Source organism: Balaenoptera acutorostrata, chromosome 8 (genome assembly GCF_949987535.1).
Source record: "Balaenoptera acutorostrata chromosome 8, mBalAcu1.1, whole genome shotgun sequence".
NCBI classification, from domain to species: Eukaryota; Metazoa; Chordata; class Mammalia; order Artiodactyla; family Balaenopteridae; genus Balaenoptera; species Balaenoptera acutorostrata.
The window spans coordinates 94,674,067-94,689,550 of NC_080071.1; the positions used below are offsets into that span (position 1 = coordinate 94,674,067).

The window sequence follows — 15,484 nt, forward strand, 5'->3', positions numbered from 1 at the left end:
TACCTTTTTAGCAGTTTGTAAAATCATTTGAAAATGATTTTAATCAATATGATTATTGACATTTGGATAACTCTGACATACTTCTAATATGATGCGTTAGACTTGACTGAAATAGTATGCAGTTGGCTACAGTTGCTCCTGGCTTGGTCTTTCTTTCAGATTCTGGATGAAATTGAAGAACATAACATCAAAATCTATCACTTACCTGATGCAGAGTCAGATGAAGATGAAGATTTTAAAGAGCAGACTAGACTTCTCAAGGTAGGAACTCTGTCTCCAAGTACACAGTGTAACTAACTCCTGTTTCCTGTAGTCAGTGCATTTAAGATGGAAAGAGCTGGCAAAGCACCCAGTCTTAGAAGGCTTGGCCTCTGAGGCTGCCAGGTAGACTTGGTCACAGTAGTAGTTTTGCTCTAAAGATATTCTGGCATAGCTGTCACCTGAGGCTTAGAAATCTTACTGCAAGTTTAGTTTGATTTCATGCAGTTTGTCCCATGTGGAAAAGAACTGCCACTTGCAAGTAAGACGTGTACCACTGGCTTTCCAGGGGGGCCTCGTAGTTGGCAGCAGTGTGCTCATTCTGTGCTGGCGTTCCTGTGTTTGCCGTGCACGTTGGGGTTCCCTGTGTGGAGCCAGTCTACCCCGTGTGTCTCTTTCTAGGCCAGTATCCCATTCTCTGTGGTTGGATCCAATCAGCTGATTGAAGCCAAAGGCAAGAAAGTCAGAGGCCGCCTCTACCCGTGGGGCGTCGTGGAGGTGGAGAACCCAGAGCACAACGACTTTCTGAAACTGAGGACGATGCTGATGTGAGGCGCGCCGGCGTTCCCGCTGGCTTGGGGGGCAGAGCTTTCGGGGGGGGGGTGCGTGGGGCCTGCGAGCCATGCCGGCTCCGTCATGCTCCTGCCGCGGGGCTGTCCCCGCTTGGTGCAGAGGCCGTCCCCTCTCTGGGACTGTAGCAGACTAGCCTCTTCCGCCTGGGGCCTGTAGCTTAATACACTCTCCTTCCTGATCTCAAAGGCCTTTTTGACGCTAAAAGCAGACGAGCGCTCACCTGTGGTGTGGCCGCCCCACACGCAGGGCGCCTCTCGCTCTGGTGGGACATGGACGGCTCCGCTGCCTGCGGCCCCGAGAGCCCTCCCCCGCCGCCGCCGAAACGCAGCAGGCTCTCACACGAGGTGGCCCCGGTTAGCCTTGAGGTCCTCCAGTCGGTTCTCAGCAGCTAGAACGGACCTGACTACAAAAACAGACCTTTTGCCTCTAAAAATAAATTGTACCTTTAGTAACAAACATGCATTGCTGTTGCCCTGGAATAAAGAGGCTAAAAGAAAGAGTGTTGCTAAAATCTAACCCCTCTTTCATCAGAATTCTGAGTTCAAAGAACGGCTGGTCCAGATAAATTTTGAAGAACTAAAAATTGCTCTACAGGCCACGTAGGTCTCACTTGGTTTCGGAATTTTTGGTGATTTAAAATCACTAAAAGTACCATTAAAGTTGACATTCAAGTTACGTCAGATGTAATTCAGTCACCATGTCAGGTGTGAAAGTGCACCCAGGCCCTCCGGGGACAGGCCCTTGCCTGTCATGATCCTGTCTCAGAGCTGAGTGCTTAAGTATCTGAAAAAGCTGGGCCGAAGCTATGAATGTTTTCCAAGATGATTAGAAGATGCAAAGTGCTGTTTCTATCTCATCCAGAAGATCAGTACTTTGATTTATGGTTTTCTCCACAGGTGACTCTAATAGGCTCTTTGTGACATACACGTTAAGCTTGAGTCACAAATGTTTGAATTGCTTGTTTTTCGTAAGTTCTTTTAGAAAAGTGTGCTCTGTTTCAGACATTGTTTACCTAAACAATCTCCTAAAGCCTCTGTGCCTCTCCCTCTGTCCACTGTGGGGACCTCACGCAAGGGGTGGCGCTTGTGGCAGACCCTGCGGCCCAGCTGGGTGTGTCTGTGCGTTGTTGATCGTGGTAGCAAAGAGGTGTGCCTCTGTAGACGCTTCCACAGCCTCACTCCCTTATCCCGAAATTCCAGCAGCTTGGTGGGCTGTTTACCAAGTAACCTGGGGTCTTAGTTCCTGGTGTGTGTGCTGGGTCCTTGATTGGGTGTTTTTTCCATGCGAATGGCATAGCCCTGGTGCATCCTTTTCTCTTTCAGCACTCACATGCAGGATCTCCAAGAGGTGACCCAGGACCTTCACTATGAAAACTTCCGATCCGAGAGGCTCAAAAGAGGCGGCAGGTTGTTGCCCCAAGTCATGCTGTCCCCTCGGTCCATATTGTGTCACCTCGAGTCATGCTGTCCCCCTCTCCTCTGTGTGTCCAGCTCAGCCTTGACCACTAAGCATCACCATTGGGTTTCCTACTCAGAAGCTATTGGGAGATACTTGTTGCTAATTTAATCAAATCGTGGGGTTGGGGTTTGTTTTTGTTTTGGGTGGGTTTTTTTGTTGTGCCTGTTAAAAGATATCTTTAACCATTGCATATCAAGAACAGCTCTAGATGGAAAGGCCAAAGACTTGTGTTGGCTCCTGTTTCAACACAAGGTCCTTCGTACATACGTATGAGGTACACTTTAGAGTCTGCTTTATGGTGTTACTAATTTGGGGACCAGGTGTGAAGAAAGGATTTAGAGGCAGCAAGAACATCCCAGTCTGAGGAATACAGCCAGGTTGTGGAACCAGGGGAGTGGGCCCGTGTGGAGCCGTGTCTTCGAGGGCTCAGAGGGCCTCCTGCGCCGGCTTCTCCGCTTGGACACTCACATCCTGTTCCTTTTTTAAGTACGATTGTTGTAGTCTTTATTCATAGCTTATCTTAGAAGAGTATTCTTCAGATAATACCTACTGTTTTTTGGGTAAAGTCGAAAGTGCCACCCCCCAGCTTAGAGTAAGAAAGAGGTCTTGAATTTTCCATTTCATATTCTGTTTTTCATCATTTTCTTTTCTTATTCATGTTGTTAATCATAAAAATGATAAATTTATGCAATTTTCAATAGATATATTTCTCAGAAATATAAAGTGAAATTTAACTTTGAGCATCTGTTGTCAGAAATGACCAACTATATTTGTCGTAATATTATAATTGTAGTTTCTTTCACCTCTTAGAAAAGTGGAAAATGAGGACATGAATAAAGACCAGATCTTGCTGGAAAAGGAAGCTGAGGTGAGTAGAAAAGTACTTTTTCTGTTTTTGAGTCTACTGTTTAGTGTATACCTAAAAATATTATTTGTAGTTCATATAGTTTTTTTTCCTTGTTTTTTTGAAAAGGAGCATACTACATGTAACTAATCTGTTACATATATATCTGCACATGATAATATGCATATATGTATGTATGTATATTGGTTTACATATATTATTTAATACCCAACAGCAATTTAGTGGAAAAAGTTGGAAATAGTGAGAATTCAGTAACATGACTGGTTTTTGTAAGATGTTTAAAAATCAGCAGTTTTCCCATACATAGACAATGAAAATATAATGAAAGAAACTCATTCACCATCGTTAATAAAAACGTAAGACATACGTAGGGCTTATATAGGGGAAGAAACTAGAAAAAGCTCTACTGAAAACTGCTTTCAAAATTTGAATAGACACAAAGCTTTTTAGGTAGGATGCTCAGGGTGAGGGTCACAGTTCTCTCTAACGCAGTTCCCACAGCGTTCTGTGTGTTTGCGGAGTTCTTCGTTTTAGCGAGAACTTGAAATAATTCCATTTGTCTTGAAGGCTAAGCATTGGGAAACACAGGAAGCTCTATAAAAAGCAGACTAACGAAAAGAGGCTGGCTTTACTGGTTACGGAAACGTTGAACGGTGGTCGTCCAGAGTTTGGTACAGGCGGGTTAGGCTGATTAAATGCAGGTCTGGAAATAGATCAGAAGTATGGAAATGTGCTCTGAGGTAAAGGTGGTGCTGAGACCTGTTAAAGTGGTGGAATTCAGGCATGTTGAGTAAATAATAAGAAAACAGGCCAGCCTTTTGGAAACAAAAATAAAACACTTCTTTGGCCAGATTAATTCACTATGGATCAAATATTTAAATGTTAAAAACATAATCACAAAAGTTACCTGAAGAAAATTGAGGTAAATCTTTTACAACACTTGCCTAGAGGCCTTTCTAAACAGACAGAAACCATAGTGATAAAAAGTGATGGGGTGAGACCTTCAAGATGGCAGAGGAGTAAGAGGTGGAGATCACCTTCCTCCCCACAAATACATCAGAAATACATCTACATGTGGAACAACTCCTACAGAACACCTACTGAACGCTGGCAGAAGACCTCAGACCTCCCAAAAGCCGTGTGGCTGACAGGGTCTTGGTGCTCTGGCTGGGTGTCAGGCCTGTGCCTCTGAGGTGGGAGAGCCGAGTTCAGGACGTTGGTCCACCAGAGACCTCCCGGCTCCACGTAATATCAGACAGCGAAAGCTCTCCCAGAGATCTCCATCTCAACGCTAAGACCCAGCTCCACTCAACGACCAGCAAGCTGCAGTGCCGGACGCCCCACGCCAAACAACTAGCAAGACAGGAACACAACTCCACCCATTAGCAGAGAGGCTGCCTAAAATCATAATAAGGTCACAGACACCCCAAAACACACCACCAGACACGGTCCTGCCCACAAGAAGACAAGATCCAGCCTCATCCACCAGAACACAGGCACCAGTCCCCTCCACCAGGAAGCCTACACAACCCACTGAACCAGCCTTACCCACTGGGGGCAGACACCAAAAACAACGGGAACTGCCAACTTGCAGCCTGCGAAAAGGAGACCCCAAACACAGTAAGTTAAGCATAATGAGAAGACAGAGAAACACACAGCAGATGAAGGAGCAAGGTAAAAACCCACCAGACCAAACAAATGAAGAGGAAATAGGCAGTCTCCCTGAAAAAGAATTCAGAGTAAAGATGGTAAAGATGATCCAAAATCTTGGAAGTAAAATGGAGAAAATACAAGAAACGTTTAACAAGGACCTAGAAGAACTAAAGAGCAAACAAACAATGATGAACAACAAAAGAAATGAAATTAAAAATTCTCTACAAGGAATCAGAATAACTGAGGCAGAAGAATGGATAAGTGACCTGGAAGATAAAATAGTGGAAATAACTACTGCAGAGCAGAATAAAGAAAAAAAAAATGAAAAGAATTGAGGACAGTCTCAGAGACCTCTGGGACATTAAACGCACCAACGTTCGAATTATAGGGGGTCCCAGAAGAAGAAGAGAAAAAGAAAGGGACTGAGAAAATATTTGAAGTGATATTGAAAAACTTCTCTAATATGGGAAAGGAAATAATCAAGTCCAGGAAGCGCAGAGAGTCCCATACAGGATAAATCCAAGGAGAAACATGCCAAGACACATATTAAACTATCAAAAATTAAATACAGAGAAAAAATATTAAAAGCAGCAAGGGAAAAACAACAAATAACATACAAGGGAATCCCCATAAGGTTAACAGCGTATCTTTCAGCAGAAACTCTGCAAGCCAGAAGGGAGTGGCAAGATGTATTGAAAGTGATGAAAGGGAAAAACCTACAACCAAGATTACCCAGCAAGGATCTCATTCAGATTCGATGGAGAAATTAAACCCTTTACAGACAAGCAAAAGCTAAGAGAATTCACCACCAAACCAGCTTTACAACAGATGCTAAAGGAACTTCTCTAGGCAGGAAACACAAGAGAAGGAAAAGACCTACAATAACAAGCCCAAAACAATTAAGAAGATGGTAATAGGAACATACATATCGATAATTACCTTAAATGTCAGTGGATGAAATGCTCCCACCAAAAGACATAGACTGGCTGAATGGATACAAAAACAAGATCCGTATATATGCTGTCTACAAGAGACCCACTTCAGACCTAGGGGCACATACAGACTGAAAGTGAGGGGATGGAAAAAGATATTCCACACAAATGGAAATCAAAAGAAAGCTGGAGTAGCAATTCTCATCTATTTTCAATAGCCAGGACATGGAAGCAACCTAAGTGTCCATCGACAGATGAATGGATAAAGAAGATGTGGCACATATATACAATGGAATATTACTCAGCCATAAAAAGAAACGAAATTGAGTTATTTGTAGTGAGGTGGATGGACCTAGAGACTGTCATACAGAGTGAAGTAAGTCAGAAAGAGAAAAACAAATACCATATGCTAACACATATATATGGAATCTAAAAAAAAAAAAAAAAAAGGTCATGAAGAACCTAGGGGCAAGACGGGAATAAAGACACAGACCTACTAGAGAATGGACTTGAGGACACGGGGAGGGGGAAGGATAAGCTGAGACAAAGTGTAAGAGTGGCATATACATACATACCCTAACAAATGTAAAACCGATAGCTAGTGGGAAGCAGACACATAGCACAGAGAGATCAGCTCGGTGCTTTGTGACCACCTAGAGGGGTGGGATAGGGAAGGTGGGAGGGAGACGCAAGAGGGAGGAGATAGGGGATATATGTATATGTATAGCTGATTCACTTTGTTGTAAAGCAGAAACTAACATACCATTGTAAAGCAATTACACTCCAATAAAGACGTTTAAAAAAGAAATAGCAAGAAAAAATAAAATAGAATAAATGAAACAAATTAAAAAAAAAATAGTGATGGGGATGCAGGAGGGTGAAGATTCACCATTTGAATCGCCCAAAGAAGCTGGGCCCGGCACTCCCCTTTAGTGCACATTCCCCACTGGGTAGTGGCAACTCCTTCCTACCTTTTTAGGTCAAAAACTGTCTCATGTTGTCTTTCTTATTTCTTCTGTTTCTTGATAATTTTTTTATTTGAATTGCCTGTTCTTATCGTTTGCTCGGTTTTCTGTTGAGCCATTGGTCCTTTTACTGGTTTGTAAGAGTTTTTTGTATATTAACTCATGGTCATGTTTTGGGAGAGCACAGACGTTGAAGTACTAGCAATCACAGGACCCCCGTAAAGCCTGCTTGGGGACAGCAGAGCCTGAGAACCAACGGTGTGTCCATCTCGTGTCCGCAGCTCCGCCGCATGCAGGAGATGATCGCCCGGATGCAGGCGCAGATGCAGCTGCAGATGCAGGGTGGGGATGGCGACGGCGCGGTCCACGGGCACCACGTGTGAGGTAACGACCAAGCCTGGAGAGCAGGCGCGTGTCCCGAAAGGATAAAGGTTGCTCCTCAAAACGGAAGCTTCTCCACGCTTCCTGTTTAGTAAAGGGTTTTCGTGTTTTCTAAGCTTATAAGTGTGAGTAACAATTGTAACATTTCCCTTCCTACGTAGGGAAAAACACCGTTCTTCCCTACTGTGTGCTCCTTTCCTGTATGTCTCTTTCCACCCAGAGCGCCCTCACTCCTGGTTACCAAACGTGTGGAGGTTTCCCCTGCACTGAGCAGTTCTCCACAACACCTGCTGGGGGTCCTGCAGTCTCAGTTCTGACACCATCTACCTGGAGATCCTGTCAGACCCCACAGGTTGAGGGTTCAGTCCCACAAGTCTGCCCCCCACTTCAGATGCCAGTCCAAAATCCAGGTTGTCACCTGTGCTTCTGACTGACCGGCTAGAGATTAGAGGTGCCCGCCCCACCGTGGGTTCAGTAATTTGCTAGAGCGGCTCACAGAACTCAGAGAAACGTTTTGCTTACTAGGTCACATTTATTAAAGGATGTAATAAAGAACAGAGGTGAATAGCCAGATGAAGAAACCCACAGGGCGAGTGAGGTCTGAGAGAGTCCCTAGTGCAGGAGCTTCTGGCCCTGAGGAGTTTGGGTATATCACCCTCCTGGTTTGGATGGATTCACCAACCCAGAAGCTCTCCAAACCCCTGCTTTGGGGATTTTAAAGGAGGCTTCCTCGAGTAGGTGTGATCAGTCATTAGCTCCATTTTCTGCTCCTCTACCCTTTCTGGAGGATTGGGGGACAGGCTGGAAATGACAAGCTTCTCATCATGGCTTGGTCTTTCTGGTGACCAACCCACAGAGTTCTCTTATTAGCACAAAATCAGGGAAGGTACATGGGTTTCAGGAGCCCTGTGTCAGAAACAGAGGTCAAGGACCGAGTATCCGGACAAGAGGTGCTCCTGGTGCTCTGACCACTTAGGAAATGAAAGGGTTTTAGGGGCTGTGTGCCAGGGCTGGGGGCAGAGACCAGGATCTATGTTTATTGTCTCACAGCAGGAGAAGAAAACTGTATATTAAAGTAGCTTTCATTGGTCGTACAATTTGAAATTTATTAAAGCTGAAAACATCTCTTCAAAGTGTTACTGGAACAGCTTAGGCCAACTAAAAGTAGAGACGGGGTCAAGGGAGAAGTACGCCAGGTAGGTCAGGGCTGCCTCGATGGAGACTGCTGGCCTGGCTCCTCGCCACAGCTCTGCTGCAGCCGATGGGAATTGGTGGCTCACCTGGCTGGGTGACCGGGTGTATGCTGGCCTCCCTGCTTGAAGGGAGGCCGCAGACACCAGGGACGCCGGACTAGGAGAAGGCAAATGTCCGCTCCCCTGTACCCTATGGAGCTGTCCAGGTGGCTGCCCCGTACCTGCAAGAGGAAGGAGGGAGAGGTCGAGTCAGATGAGGACCAGAGGATGAAGAGTTACACGGGTAGGGGCGGAGGCAAGCCTGCTCTGTGGGAGAGCGGACTGGGGCCACTCAGAGTTCGAGCTGGCGCAGAGCTGGGATGTGGACCTGATGGTAGGGCATGCGAGCGTCGGTGCAGTCCCTCAGGAGGCGATGTGATGCCCTGAGTGACTGCAGGCTGAGCTGACACATTGCAGGACCAATGAGACGGGCGGTAAGGGGCCCGGAGGTCGGGCACCTGTCAGAAGGCTTCCACAACACGGACAGGTGATGAAGGACGTGGGGTGGGGCGGGCAGGCTGGGGGCATTGGTCACCAAAACAAAGCCCCTGCCCCTTTGCGGCTTATCGGGAAAGCTTTTAGTTGTGAAATACATGCACAGAAAGACACAGATACACACGTCCAGTGTAACCAGTTGCTTTTAAAGGGAGCATCCACGGAACCCCACCTGGGTCAGAGTTGGTTGCTTTTCTTTCATCATCACGTTGAAACCTTAGAAAGGTCCTGATGGCACGTGCTGAGTTCGTACTTGCCCAGTGAGGACATGGACGCTGTGCAAGGGTTTAAAATTACTTGCCTGTGGTCACGTCACTTGTCAACTGATGGACCTCCTGGCCGCACAGGGCAGTCCTGCCTGGGCAGGTTTGCCGCCTGACGGGAAATGATGGCAGAGAAATGGACTCCTGAGGGGTGGGGCTCATTTGAGGCAGTTGGGAGCAGTAGATGTTAGCTCACTCTCTCTGATCTTGCTGCTTCTCTTTTTAAAACTTTATGGAATTACGAGGATTCTACTTTTGGTACATAAAGTTAATCTACATTTCTGTGTGCTTTTCAGCTTTGCAGTACTCCTGATTTCCAGAGCTTCATAAGCGGCGTTTTGATTTTAGTAAACGCTGGTCCTCAGGGCCCACCTTCTGCTCAGTTTGTGCCGTTTGTTGTTTTGCAGGAAAGTAATGCTGCCAGTGGTCCAAGCAGCAGGCATGGCATCACTCCCACTTAAATGTGTTGTGTTTGTTTTTCCAGAAAACACTTTGCAAGATAACATTCTGACAAGTAACACAGCTGCGTGTTTTCAAGACTGTTGGAGGGGTGCCTATCCACATTTTACAGTACCTGTGCCTGAGAATTTAATTTTTTAAAAACTTTTGATGTGTTATTTTGTATGAAGTACCTTAACATTTATATTTCATTATGTTATACTTTATATTTTGTGAGGTTAACTTTCCATTTCCATTTTTTGTCCACCTTAACTGACCACTAATGTTAGCATTGATTCCCAGGGACCAGTCAGCATGTATAGTTAATAGTTGAATTTGATTTGGCTGGCCTAACCGACTAATCATGATTTATTTCTAGAACATTCAGATTTCCCAGAATGTTCCTGAGTAGCAGAGACATGGACCTAGTGACACAGAAAGATGAGAGCTGCCCTGGTGCAAGGCCATTTCTCACCAAGTCATGGCACCTGGTTAGCTGTCTTGCTTTGAGCACAACACCTAAAACCAGTTTTGCTGCTATAACTCAATACTGTTAATCCATCTGCACATTTATGTGTTCACCAAACGAAACAGAATTACCCGGTGAGATACATGTTTATACTTAAATAGCTTTTTTAAAAACAGGCTTTTAGGGGCGAATTTTTTAACAAGTCTTTGGATTCTTGGGTCTATGCAGAGAACTCGCCACAAGCCACTTTCTGTAGGGTTTGCCATGAAAAATCAAAGTATCCGTGAGCTGCAGTTTTCATATTGCAACTAAGATTCTTACCTACACAATGAGAGTCAATAAACTATTTTTATTCAACTAAATTTAAAAAATAACTTTTTAAGGAAAATTAACAATTGATCTGTGCAGAAACCAGCCTTTTCCTATTTTTATGCTGCACTTCACTGTGTTTTCTCTAACTGCAGGTATAGGAGATGTGCCTCAGCAGCGAAAATCAGGGCCCTCGGGTGGGTGGCCCCGAGGCCTCAGCCCCGTGGGGCCCAAAATGCCTGCCAGGTTTTCCTGACTTGGCGTCCCTTTAACTGATGCTTTCCTGAATGGTTTTCAGGCAAATAGCGGTGATCTTTTTGTGTGTGCAGGCTGTCTAGTCCTTTTTCAGCCACTGTCATTTCCTTCCATGTATCGTGTGAGAATGAAGGCTATTTCAGATCTGCACCGTGGGCTGGCTGACGGGTGCCACCAGTTGAAGCTGCACCTGGTTGGTTTCCTGTGCCCTGTGGCCTTGGCCCTTCCCTGTCCTCGTAGCTGGTCTCCCTGTCGTGCACTCAAAGGGGCGCTGATGCTCTTGGGGTTGCCTTTTTTTCAGCATTTCTACTGACGTGGGGAAATTGGTCCCCAAAAAGTGACAGATGAAAGAAGATCTGGAGGGAGCAGGTGCTGGTTCAGTGTTTTCATTTTGCTAGAACAAGAGGGGTTGAAATGGAGAAAATGCTTATTACTCCAAGGATGAGGAGGGGGTTTTGTATTCAACAGACAAAAGAAAATGAGATGGTTGAAATATATTAGTTACAAAGGTGTACTACAGAAAATCACTGGGTGTTCTCCTGACTTTGCCCTTTCACTGTTGGGTAATTGCAAATGGTCAAGAGCTACAGGTTTAGGCACATTGTGCAAAGTTTTTACCAAGAAAAAGTGTTCCATGACCTTAGGGCCCCTCCATGCAAGGCTAGTTACTTGGGTTATTTTGTCATTTATTAACTATGCTAGTAAAAGCTGTTTTTAAAAAGGGGTGGGGTGTGGCAGCACTTGAACGTGGTAGGTGTAAGCTCTATATAGTAAAACTACTACTTAGTGCTAGCTGCCACCTAATGGTTATGGGGGTGTGGGTGGACCTACACTGTAAGACTTTTAAATTCCCTTTTGTTTTGCTGCCCGAATCTAAATACTTTTGCTAATAGATAATTGCTCTTTTACTAAGAGATAAGCTTTACCTATAAAAATGTATTTTGAAAACTTATTTTACACAGCAATTTTGTATCCATTGAAACTAACCTTTTACCAATAAAGCACTATTGTTTAGATATTAAGTGAGTAGTTCTCATTGTTGGCTCTTTTGACGGGGTAAAGGTGTAAGGTTTTCTCGGAAAGATTCAGAGAAAGCCCTGCGTTTTCTGTGTATAAAAATCCGGAGGGGGCTTCCCTGGTGGCACAGTAGTTAAGAATCCGCCTGCCAATGCAGGGGACACAGGTTCGAGCCCTGGTCCAGGAAGATCCCACATGCCGCGGAGCAGCTAATCCCGTGCGCCACAACTCCTGGGCCTGTACTCTAGAGCCCACGCGCCACAACTACTGAAGCCCACGTGCCCTAGAGCCCGTGCTCCGCAACAAGAGAAGCCACCGCAATGAGAAGCCCGCGCACCACAACGCGGAGTAGCCCCCGCTCGCCGCATCTAGAGAAAGCCCGCACACAGCAACGAAGACCTAATGCAGCCAAAAATAAGTAAATAACATTTTTTAAAAATCAGGAGGAATTATTTGCACCAACATCTGTACCCAACAACTCTGTATTGGCGATCCCAGCCCAAAAGGCAAGCCATAGAGATTGGAAAGGAAATATTTACAGGGGAATCTGATAATCTACTTAGAGTGAATGATAAAAATTAACCACTAGTGAGAGTTCAGTGATGTCTGCCCACTAAATAGAAAATGTGGGAAAGATCTCATTCACTGTAGTAACAACTACTAACTTATTAGAAGAAATGTTGAAAACCTGGACTGTAACCCTGATCTGGGTGGCTGGCTGGCCCTCTCTCTGCCCACTCCACTGACCACCCCAGGACCGCCTGGGCCCCTTTACTTCCTTCTCTGTCTGCCTAGAGCCCTGTGTCTGGTTCCTTCTTTCCACGTCCCTCCCTCCCCCAGGTCCTGCACCTCTGCCTCAGGCCCTCCCTCCAGCATACACCCCGCAGCCTCTGACCAGGCTTTCCCCCTGCGGGGTCCCCACTGGCGCTGCTCACCTGTCGGTGTTCCGTGCCGAGGGGTGTGTGCCACCCTGAGAACAGCGCCTGGGTTCTGACATCGGGGCTGCTGGTGGTGTCGCTGGGGGCCAGTTAGAGGAAAAGCTCGGAGGGAGCGACGGGGGACAGGAGTGCCCTTCTGAGTCTCGAATCCGAAGCTGCCCCGCGGGGAGCGGCTGTTCCTGCTTCCTTTGGGAAACGTACGGGGTCAGGGTCTTGATCCGGTGGCCAGAACCCTAGGAGTCCCCTCCTAGATGGGTCCGGGTCCATCCTCGGTTTACTCCCTAGACAGACGCGCGGGGGCGCGCTCCTGGCCTGCCCCGGGAGGCGCGGGGACTGCGGCGGGAGCCAGGACCAGGGCAAATTGAACCGGGTCTTGAAGGATGCGTAGGAGTTCACTGAACCTCTTCGAAGAAGGGGCGTGTGCTGCTGCGAGTCGCGGGCCTGGGGGCTCCGGACGTGGTGTCACGTTTCCATTTCCGGGTGGGGGCCACGAGACTAGAGGAGGACTGTGAAGCCTGGAAGGGCCGCGGGCCTCGCCAGCACGGCCCGTTTCCTCCTCAGCACATCCTCGCGGGGCTCTCGCTGCCCGTAGGCCACGACCCCAGTAGCCCCAGGAGGATCGCAATTGGTACGTGGAGCGGGTAACGGGGAGGCTGGCAGCCAGGGTCGGGGGCGGAGGGAGCCAGCAGATGGGTGCTGCGCCGGGACCGCGCCCCGCCCTCCGACCCGGACCCTTCTCTCAGAGCCGACGCCCCGCCCCCCAGAGCCGGCGCCCCGCCCCTCCCCGAGCCGGAACCGCGCCCCGCCCAGGACCCCGCGCCGCCCTGCGAGCCGAATATCTGCTGAAGTGCATTGGACTCCGCGCTTGCCCTCTCGCCCTGCCTCCTCCGGTCCATTCACCAATCAGAATTCTGTGCCGCGCTTCTAGGCCGCGGCCGCAGAGGCCCCGCCCCAGAGTCCGCAGGCCAATCGGCGGCGCGTCCGCGGGGGCGGGGGCGGGGCCCTGGGCGGGGGGTAGGGACTGGGCGCGCGACGCGGGGGCGGCCTACGGGCCGTCGCAAGCGGGAGGAGCAGACGCGGCGTCTGCAGGGCGCTGCAGGGGACGGCGGGAGCCTGGCGGCTGGTGAGCGTGCGGGGCAGCGGGGCCCCGGTCAGGCAGGGGCCGGGCTGCGCCTCGGGGGCGGGCGGCGGAGGCCGTGGGCCGAAGCCCAGGGCAGGGCGGGCGCCTCCGGATGGCGGGCGGCCAGAGGAGTCCACGCCCGGGCTCAGAAGGCCTTAGGGCGGCAGGCCCCGTGCGGGGAGGGCCGTGTGTGGGGAGCCTGCCCGCTGGAGGCCCGGGGTGGGCGGGAGGGTCCCGCGTGGAGGCCCCGGCAGAGCCACAGGTGGAAGCTCGCGCCGCCTGAGACCACGCCCTTTTTGGCCTTTCCTTAGATTGTATCTTAACGCCGGGAACCAGTATTAGGTGTTAATGTTTTTACTCCATGAAGCGTAGAACGGCTCCTCAGGCAGTGGGGAGCCTTCTAAAGGCAGATGGTGAAAGCTGGGGCTGGAATATGCCCCCGTTTCCATTTACTATGGTGGCTGCAGCCTCTGGTGGCCTTTCGTGTGCTGGTCAGTAATTGCCGTGAAAAACAAATTCACACAAGGTGCATTGAAGGAAATAATGTCAGTCCACAGTGAAAGGATGGAAAGATTTACACCTCAGGGTGGCTCTTCTCTGTACCTTTGCTCACGTCTGTGAGGGCGCTTCCGGCGGAGGACTGCGGAGGTGCTCGATGGCTGTCAGGAGCGTCGGGCCAGCGGGCCGCTTGTGTGTGGACGGTGTGCAGTTTTCTCCTGCCACAGAGATGGGAGAGGACATTTGAGGTCGGCAGGCAAGGAGTGACCTTTGCTGGTAGGCCAAATCTAATGTTCATTGTCTGTATCTGCTGTTTTTTGAAAGGTTTTTATGAGTTCCTGTACACTGCAGGCGTAGCTCTTTGGGAAGGGTTGTGAAGCGCTTCACGCCCGTTATTTTATTTGGTTCTCTCAAAATCTGCAGAGGAGACGTGCCCAGGCCCCGTTTGGAAGCAGGGGAGTGGGGTGACGGGTTTAGGATCACACCCTGGCCCTGCTTCCCCGGTGCGCCTGCTTCATTGCAGATTCTCAGTGAGCAGTTCACACTGAGCTGTTTGGACCAGACGCCGACAGGAGCTGCAGAAGTTTGCTGGCTCATTTACATGCATGGACACCCTTTCCCAAAAGGGAAGTTTATATGATACATTCATTTATCTCTGCCTCAGGTTCCCTATCAGCAAATGAGGTTACAGTTTACCTGCCTCATAGACTTGTTGTGAGGATTAAGCTTCAGTGGAAAAGCTGTTAGCTGGATGCCCGGCACACAGTAAGTGCTTAATAAGTGTTAGCCATTATATTACCAGATGGAAGAAGAATCTGAGTAGACAGTAGAGAGAGAAGTACGCAGTATTTAAGCAGAATTATCCTGCTTGGAGGGAAGGATAGGCACTGGATTGACAAAGCAAAGGTGGATGCATGGATAATTCCATGCAAGCTCTTTTATAAATTTTTTTTTTTCCTAGTTTATTTATTTATTTATTTTTGGCTGTATTGGGTCTTCGTTTCTGTGCGAGGGCTTTCTCTAGTTGCCGCAAGCGGGATCCACTCTTCATCGCGGTGCGCGGGCCTCTCACTGTCGCGGCCTCTCTTGTTGCGGAGCACGGGCTCCAGACGCGCAGGCTCAGCAGTCGTGGCTCACGGGCCTAGCCGCTCCGCGGCATGTGGGATCTTCCCAGACCAGGGCTCGAACCCGTGTCCCCTGCATTGGCAGGCAGACTCAACCACGGCGCCACCAGGGAAGCCCCATGCAAGCTCTTTTAAATCCACTGGACCCCAAGGAATTCTGTTCCACTCCTTTCCAGACACTCCTGCCTCTCGTCACACCAGCGTCTTCTCTACCCTGAGACGGTAACGGGTGTTTGTTACT

At 48.5% G+C, this 15,484-nt stretch overlaps 2 protein-coding genes across 11 annotated transcripts in view; both read left to right on the forward strand.

Moving 5' to 3' along the window:
- The window catches only part of SEPTIN2 (septin 2), a 32,682-nt gene extending 21,114 nt beyond the window's left edge, over nucleotides 1–11,568 (forward strand). For all 3 annotated transcript variants that reach the window (XM_057551645.1, XM_057551646.1, XM_057551647.1), the window contains exons 8-13: nucleotides 160–261; nucleotides 661–806; nucleotides 2,154–2,237; nucleotides 3,100–3,157; nucleotides 6,986–7,088; nucleotides 9,560–11,568. In XM_057551645.1, coding sequence (XP_057407628.1) covers nucleotides 160–261; nucleotides 661–806; nucleotides 2,154–2,237; nucleotides 3,100–3,157; nucleotides 6,986–7,087 — 492 coding nt within the window. In that variant the 3' untranslated portion in view covers nucleotide 7,088; nucleotides 9,560–11,568. The remainder of the gene's footprint in view (nucleotides 1–159; nucleotides 262–660; nucleotides 807–2,153; nucleotides 2,238–3,099; nucleotides 3,158–6,985; nucleotides 7,089–9,559) is intronic.
- Nucleotides 11,569–13,517: 1,949 nt separating this feature from the next.
- Nucleotides 13,518–15,484, forward strand: part of FARP2 (FERM, ARH/RhoGEF and pleckstrin domain protein 2) — a 91,414-nt gene continuing 89,447 nt past the window's right edge. For 7 of the 8 annotated variants that reach the window (XM_057551636.1, XM_057551641.1, XM_057551638.1 and 4 more), the window contains exon 1: nucleotides 13,538–13,624. The gene's annotated coding sequence lies outside the window, so the exon portion shown is untranslated. Of the gene's footprint in view, nucleotides 13,625–15,484 lie in introns of all 8 variants that reach the window. The other variant, XM_057551637.1, reaches the window with a different exon arrangement.